Consider the following 8886-nt stretch of genomic DNA (forward strand, 5'->3'; position numbering starts at 1 on the left):
AATACCACTGGGTCCGCCACCTTAAGGATGTCTGCTTTTGACTTTTACTTATTTTCAGTAAAAGTGAATTCATGACTATGTTTTTTCTTTTTTGTTTCTTATCGCTTTGTAACTCTTGCGGATTATTCAATCAATTGTAATCAATATAATAATACTAATAATAATAATAATAATAATAATAATAATAATAATGATAATAACAATAACTTATCTTTTTTTCTTAATGAATATATGGCGTTGCATTTTAGAATGTGCTGTGTTATATATTATTTCTCTTGTATCATGTAATGTCTAGGTGTGTTTTAACGTGTCTTCACCACAGATGCAAATTAGCTTATAATTGACTGGCTCAGCAGATGAGTTGTGCTTGTGCATGGCCCCTGCTATTATTTTTTTTTAAATATAAAAAACTAAACAAGACAACAACCAAAGAAAATATAAATGTGTACAAAATACAAAACCATAGAAAAACGAATAGATAAAGAATTCATATAATATCAATAGAGAAATATAATCACTGTATGGTACATGCTTTTAGAGTATTTATGGGTGTCAAAGTGAAATCTGGTGCGAATGATAAATAGGAAGATATACTATAACAAAGTAAAACTCAAGCAAAGAAAACAAAAATTGTCTAACTTTGCTCTTGAATAGAAAAGGAGATGGAGAAAGGTTAACTAGGTGTTGGACCAGCAATAATAACAATTTTAATTCATAATATGTACAGACTATATAGAGAAAAACATTAAATATACAATTTTTAAAAGAAGAATAAAATAGAAAAAAAAAACTAAAGATCTAAATACCAGAAACATAAAAACTCTTCATCCAGCTCCCCCACCCAGGAAATGCAAATTATGCATTTATTACAGCTCATGTTGTCTGCATTGGGCAGTGGGCTCTCCTGGGTGGCAAACTTAAGGAAATATTCAGCAAACCACTCCCTAAACAGTTCACTGTCCATGTGCCCTGCTTGTGACTTTTCATAGAGGGCATCTGGGACCCCTTCCTTGTTATAGGGCCCTCCTAGATATCCCCCTTGTAGATGATAAATGGTGGAACCATCAGAGATCACCTTTCCTCTGACTCGGTCACTCAGGCTGGCTGAACCCCAAACTGTTTGGTTGTCTGTCACATAGTGAGCCTCCCTGCTTCCACTTCCTGCAGTGCCAGAGCCATGGCCTCCTGGGTCCAGCCCTGTGTCTTTCTCCCCCACTTGTGTAGCCACCGCATGTTTCGATCTGTATTTACACACACAGAAAAAAAAAAAAAGTTCCAATAAGGTACAGCACATGTCTTTCTTCTGAACATTAAGAGACACTTCTCACATGTTTAGATAAATATATTAGCCTAACCTTAAACCAAATATGCATTACTATTTGTATATTCTGTTCTAATGACATCTTGGATCCCCCTCAAGAAAAAAAAAATCTCTCTCACAAACACACACAAACCTACCTTGTTCTCCTTTTCCCTCCCCTTCTTTTTCTTCTCTTTCTATCATTTTCTCCTGCTGTTCTTTCTGTCTTCTGCTATGTCTATGTATTTATTGAATCAGGAAAATAAAAAAAAAAAAAAAAAAAAAAAAACTTTAAGTTGGTCACCTAATGCATCCAATATCTAAGGTTCACCTCTGTGCACATTATTGATCATAACTTTCTACTGGCTGTTAAATTGTATTCACAACACAGTCACAATGATTCGTGTATTATATTCTATATTTCATTTACTAGTTGAGTGAAAAACCAACACAGATTTAAGGAGCATAAAAATGTGTTTCCACTACTTCCTCTGACTAAAGTTTCCTTCTATGCAACTTTCGACCTACTTTCGACCACTACTGGACCCCAGTGTTCGACGTTGGGCTCGGTTCCGCTACTTTTTTGTACACAACATATAAACGGTACATTCATTCCCATGGACTTGGATATGTTTACAGTCGCTTTTAAAACACACGAAGAAGAACAAAATGCGGAAATGACGTATTACCGGAAGTTGACGTAAAACAGCGCGCCAAATTCACTACACCAAAACACATGTGAGTGTATGTAAAACCCGAGAGGATAAAGATACGAACATTGCAGGCTGAGGGAGGCTGTGCAGGTAAAGCTGATGATGATAAAGCTTTGTCATGTTTTTCCATGTTTCTTTCCTTTATTACCACAGATATAACAGGACGTCTATCACGGACACTGTTAAAGTCATACGTGACAGCGTATGACTGCAACGATATAAGAGGCTATAAATCTGTGTTTATTTGTGTTTAGCATGGCGGTACCTTTCGTGCAGGACTGGGACCTGGTTCAGACGCTTGGAGAAGGAGCTTATGGAGAGTAAGTATCTGCTTTTACATTTATTACTTTATATACAACGTTATTCACATCAAATAACCTTCCGCGAACAGTTTGAACTAAGGGTAAAGCCAAATGACATTTTGCAATTTTCATTAGTTTTGTTGTATTTAGTCGATCTGTGTTGTCACTTTCATTTAAGTTAGTTTGACTGTTGTGCTTTACATCCGTTTTGAGTAATTGACTAGTTTTGCTTCAGTTTTTAATTGTATTGTATCAGTTGACCTTGTATTTCAGGACATGTAAGATTTGCACATGACTGGGTGCTCTGGAACATAACACTGGCTATCTTCAACCATATTCTGACATGAAGATTTCTAAGCGAATACAATAAAATTAAGACGTTTTACAGGATTTATCAACATTTTTTTAATTCTTAAGTGCTATAAGATATGACATATGATTACTGCATTCCTCTCATGACACTCCCCCTTTTCTGTTTTGTGTTGATGGTGAAACAAGGCCAGCAGCCAGATTAAAATATGTAACCATCGAACAGCTACAACCATCCACTGTCACATATTTGTTTACTTTGTGATCTTCTAGTTTGATCTGTTCTGTTCCTCTGTGTTTGTATTTTAGAGTGAGGTTACTGGTGAACAGACAGACTGAGGAGGCAGTTGCAGTGAAGGTGATCGATACCTCTCAGGCCAAAGAATGTGCTGAAAATGTCAAGAAGGAGGTCTGTGTCCATAAGGTAAGTATCCTCTGGGGCAGAAAGGAGATATAATCATTAATTTTTTTTTTTTTACATTATTTTAGACTGTATGGTAATGACAAATGAAACCTAATTTTTGTGAATAGTTTTCACTGTTAATCAACAAACAGTTTATGACAACATTTACATAAACAATGTCCAAATATTTTTTATTAAATAGAAAAATTCTTGAATTCTTTTAGGTCTTTTTCCTCATTTGTTTTTGCAAATCTTGTTGAACTTACTGTGTGACATTTTCTTCACTTCAATAGAGCCTCAGCCATCAAAACATTGTTCGTTTTTTTGGCCATCGAAAGGAAGGTTCAACTGTGTATCTCTTCTTGGAGTACTGCTCTGGAGGGGAGCTGTTTGACCGAATCGGTAAGACACAACATGCAATTTGTCATTCATTATGTTTAAGATGAATTTTTTATGTTCATTCACAATGATGTGAATTTAACAATGCGCTAAATAACAAACTAGATGATGAGAGATTACTGATTCTCACCCCTTTAGGTCATACGTCAATTCTACTATGTTGTTGATACACCCAAAGAAAGCTATATATGTTATTAATCAATTCCTTGAGTTTTAAAACTTCCTTTTGGGTTCTTGTATTGATCACCAGGTTACTTGGGGTGGAGTGAATGCCTTCAGTTGTATTTTCAAGCTGAGTATAAACAGGTCTAAAATGAAAAAGCAATAAGAATAAGCAAGGAGTGTAATTCCCAAATCTGAAGTAACTGTGTTCCAAGAGGAAGTCTGGAACAGTCATCAAATATGACAGATTTAAAAATGAAATGAAAATAAATAAAAACTGAGAGATCAGAAATTGATTATAGGGAAAGATATTGATATACAACATGCGTTGCTTTTTTTGCTGATTACCTTCATTTCCAAGAAAATCACAAAATGTTAAAAAAAAAAAAAAAAAAAAAAAGAAGAAGAATGTGCAATCCAGATTCTGATCCTGATATAGTTGGACCTTGTGAAAAACTCTCATGTTAAAATGTGCCGTAGTGTTGAGTTACAGGTGTCCACAGACAGAGTAAACGCATATCGATGGATGTGCAATATCTTCACAAAAGTGAGGCTAATCATGATGACAATCATTATTTGCTTGACTAGATATAAAACAGGACAATCAGAGATTGAGATCATATCCATCACTACTTCTTGACTCTTATGGGGACACTGAGCAGGCACTTGAGGAACATGAGATGGTGAATCCTTCAATAAAACTGTAGAATCCAGATCTGTTTCATGACCTGGACCCTCTTTGAGGAGGACAATGATTTTCTTCTGTTTCAGAGCCTGATGTGGGGATGCCACAAAAAGACGCTCACAAGTTTTTCCAGCAGCTAATTGCAGCTGTGGTGAGTGAAACAAACTTGTTGTGTTGATGTGAATTGTCGCTGTTTCTTGCTTTTAATTTCTCAGTTGTACATCTTGCAGGAGTACCTTCACAGTGTTGGCATCACTCACAGGGACATAAAACCAGAAAATATTTTGCTGGATGATAAAGGTGAGCGAAGGCCACATGTATTTAAATATTTGAGAAGTAAGCTTAATTTGCATATTGTAAACAAATAATCCTACTGTTGTTCTTCACCTTAGATAACCTGAAGCTGACAGATTTTGGCCTAGCCACAATGTTTCGCCACAAAGGACGAGAGCGTCTTCTTACCAGACTCTGTGGGACCCTTCCTTATGTGGCTCCAGAGCTTCTCAGCCAAACGGAGTTCAGTGCTCAGCCTGCAGACATTTGGGCTTGTGGAATTGTCCTCACTGCCATGCTGGCTGGAGGTACCATTAGTCTTTGTTAATTCACAGCTGAGTCAACCATTTACTATGTTTACATGTACACTATAATCCCACCATCACTCAGAATGAACAGAATTGAATTTTCAGGCTTATTCTGAATGTAGTATTTTCACATTAAGAGGTGGGACATGCTGATGTTACTCCTGTTTTAGGAGCTTTCTTTGATTGCGTTGGTTCTTTCCTGTTTACCATGAGTTCAATGTGTTGTACATGAAACAAAACTACTTTGAAAAAATAAGGAAAGACTCAAATATCAATGGGTCTTTGCACATATACCACAACTGAGACCATTCAAGACAGCGTTTGAAGGAATTGAATATGAAAAGAGAGAAAAAACTGTAATGTCTTGTGTATAAAATAATATAACTGACAAGACAGATTGAAAAACAAGTCTGAAATGTTTCAATGATGTTCTCAGTAATAGTTCTGTTCTATTTTTTTTTTTTTTTTTTTATATATTTTTCCTACTATGTTCATTGTTGTACTGTGGGACTGTAGCGTTTTATCATTTCAGTTTCTCAGTATGTGATGTACATATGGAAAAACTGACAATGAAGCTGACTTTTACTTTGAAATTGAATGTTGACAAACCCTTTTTGTCACTTCCTTATCAGAGTTACCGTGGGATCAACCCAGTGAAAGTTGTCAAGAGTACTTAGATTGGCTGCAAAAGAAAACCTACCTACCTCCTTGGAAGAAAATACCGCCTATGCTTCTTGGTAAGGTTAATTAACACATGTTTAAATGCATTCTTTTGTCTTTGATTTTTTTTCCTGGTGTAACTCTTGTGTCTCTCTATAGGTTTGCTGTCCAAATTACTTCTGCCCAATCCAGACAGACGAATTACCATCTCAGACCTAAAAAATGACCGCTGGTTTGCTCAAGGCAATTCCCCAAATAATTACACTGGAGTCACTTAAGCATTTCAGTTATTCAGCACATTGACATATATTTCTGTTTTTGCAGGTGTAAAGCAACCACCAGTCTCAACTGGGAACAAACATTTTCGTTCTGAAGTTGGAGTCCTGTCCCGAGCCAACAGGTCAGGGCTTTGTCGTCATATTTTCATTCACATATATTTTTCTTTGTGCTTTTGATAGAAGCAAAAAGAACACTGTCTCCTTTCTGCAGTGATGACAGGATGCAGTTTTCCAGCTCTCAGCCAGATCTCGTCCCAGGAGGCTGTGAAACTGTGTCATTCCTCGGCCAAACTGATGGTCAGGTGAGCTTCTCTCAGCCGACCAAACCGGAGCACATGCTGCTGGGAAGTCAGCTAATGGGGACACCCGGAGCCAGCCAGGTAAGTCTGGTACTCACTGTTGAATCGGATTTTATTTCATTGAAGTGGATTTTATTTTGAAAGGGTCTGTGTTTTTCTAATAGCACAGTTTTTTGACATTTATGTAAATCTCCTTTTGTCTTCTGAATTACTTAAAATGCAGATTTAACTGGGCACAAACTTAACTGTCAGGCAGTTTCATTTCTGAATGTGATGTGGACATGATGACTGAACAAAATTTGGTGTGTAAATATTCTAGTTGTAAGACTGGTGTTGTTCCATTTGTTGTGGAAGAGGGTTTTTTTTTTTTGTCAGACATTTTAAATATTTGCTTCTGATGTCACCAATCAATGAACATGCCATCTAACTCTAGAATCTTATCTAAATCTTTACTTTATTTTTAGTTTGAATTATACTGCATTTAAACTTCCAGGCAATATCATGATGGTTTTAATACAAGAACTCAGAATAGTTAGGATATGGTGAGATTCAGTCCTCCACTAGTAGAATGTTTGACCATTGCTGATTGATGTTGTTGATTGCTCTCCTGTCTTTCTGTCAAAGACTATAATCTGTTCCAGTCGGTGAAAATAGTCTGTGCAGTTTCAGTGTCATTAAAGATGTGCCCAGTGTTAAACTACCAGGAATTTAATACAATTTAAACCTCAAAATGTAGTGTTGATGTATTAATCCTTGTTTTTCTCTTTTTTATTTTTTAAAGAATCCTTGGCAGAGATTAGTGCGGAGAATGACTCGTTTCTTCACCAATGTGGACGCTGATGCATCCTTCTCTGGTCTGCAAGATGCCTGTGATGGTCTGGGACTTAGTTTCAAATGCAGCTGCACCAAACAGGTACATTCACACTGGAACAAACCAGACCCACACATTCACACGTCACATTGTTTAACACCTAACAGGTGGTTTGCTACAGCCAACACACACACTCTTATTCCCTACATAATTTACCCGTGGTTGATTTTAAATAAGTTTAATTCTTCTAGAATACATTAATATTTATAAAACCTCTGTTTTCTAGGTGACTGTGAGCACACTGGACAAACGCAACAACAAACTGATCTTCAAAGTCCATTTGCTGGAGATGGATCAGAAAGTGCTGCTAGACTTCAGACTGTCCAAGGTGAATTTTTTAATTTTTTTTTTATTTTTATTTTTAGCATTTGTAAAAATAAAGTCACTTTTTTATACTAATGACTGTAAACAGTACTAAAAAGATGATGAATATGATGATGCCTCTGTGAAGTGAGTTACTTGTGATAAACCAACAAGTGAAAAGGTTATTAGTTTGAAGTATAACATGAGGAAATATGTAATAACCATTTTTAATTTTCAAATATGCCGATTAGTCAAAGAAAAAGTAAAAAAGTGAAAGAAAATCTAATACAGGGTTTCTGTAGGTCATTAAAAAGCATTAAGTCATTAAATAGATTTTGTGAAAATTAAGGCCTTCAGTGGCATTAAAAATTAGTAAATTCGATGTCCAGAGGCATAAAAAGATTATATACACTTGATGGGAAAAAAAGCATTGTTATTCACGATTTATTTTGATTATATAAACATTTAATAATTTTGATCGTAAGTATACACAAAGTCACAACACCGGATGCTTGGAATGCAACATGCTGTGAATGTGCACAGACTGGTGAAAGAGGGAATATTAGCAAATGTTGGAAAAATGGGAAAATGTAAATTTCAGTAGAAGTGATTGGAGGAGGAACTATTCAGAACCTGGTTAAAGCCTGTCAATGGTAAACTGTCATAAAAATATATATTAAACTGTATCTGCAGTTGGGCGTGGGCATTAAATTTGTTTAAAGTGGCATTAAAAAGCATTACATTAGATTTGCTGATACCTTCAGAAACCCTGTGATAAGTTGCTCCAGTCCATACTTTTGTGTTTGAGTTACTATCAAATATCCTGAAGAAATACACGAAATCTTCACTTTGAGAAGCTGCATCCTCCTAAAATGTATTCTTATACCTTCACGTTCCAAACATGAAATAGTCACTGATATGTTTTTTCTGTTGACTAAATTAATTGCCTCTGTCTGTTATTTTCAGGGAGACGGTCTGGAGTTTAAGCGTCTTTTCGTGAAGATAAAACAGAAACTTGGTGATATTATCAGCACCCAGAAGATTTTACACCCCCTCATGTGACTGGCTTTATCCTCACAGCTTCTGGTGTTTACAGTTCAACACACTGTATTGGACTTTGAAGAGAAAACCTGTATATATTTAGATGTTCTACTGTTTTTAAAGCTGTCTGTTTTGTTTGCTCTTTGTTTTCTTGTGTTTGTACCCTTCTGAGAACCGGTTAAGTTTAAGGAAGAGGCCATTTCAAAGATGGCACTTGTAGAAGCGCTTGACAACTATGTTTAATTGGATTGTGAACTTCATTATGTTCACAAAGGGACAGATGTGTTGTTTTACTCCTTTGAGAAGACTGATGTGTTCTGATTATGTTATGTCTGATATGTTATGACATGATAGTCCAAAGTCTCAAATAAATTATTCACAAAAGACCTTTTGATGAAATGATGACCAGCTTATGCAAATAATTTCAGGTTAATAACAGGTCAGACTGGACTTTGCATGTAATGTTGTAATAACACATTCATTTCCTCAACTACTTAATCTTTGGGAGGGTTAGGGAGATGTTGGAGCTTATCCCAGCTACCAATGGATGAATGCGGGGTACATCATTGTGACATCATCA

General features: G+C 36.0%; 1 protein-coding gene across 1 annotated transcript; it reads left to right on the top strand.

Annotated features, from left to right (window-relative positions):
* Positions 1–1982: 1982 nt before the first annotated feature.
* Positions 1983–8683, top strand: chek1 (checkpoint kinase 1). Its single transcript, XM_030154121.1, has 14 exons — positions 1983–2103; positions 2268–2333; positions 2934–3048; positions 3321–3429; positions 4360–4424; positions 4504–4573; positions 4666–4854; positions 5487–5591; positions 5674–5757; positions 5839–5914; positions 6004–6172; positions 6873–7004; positions 7189–7290; positions 8232–8683. Exons 2-14 carry the CDS (start codon positions 2269–2271, stop codon positions 8325–8327), a joined length of 1377 nt encoding a protein of 458 aa, XP_030009981.1. The 5' UTR covers positions 1983–2103; position 2268; the 3' UTR covers positions 8328–8683.
* Positions 8684–8886: the final 203 nt, after the last annotated feature.

This window comes from Sphaeramia orbicularis, chromosome 14 (genome assembly GCF_902148855.1).
Source record: "Sphaeramia orbicularis chromosome 14, fSphaOr1.1, whole genome shotgun sequence".
In the NCBI taxonomy this organism is placed as follows: Eukaryota; Metazoa; Chordata; class Actinopteri; order Kurtiformes; family Apogonidae; genus Sphaeramia; species Sphaeramia orbicularis.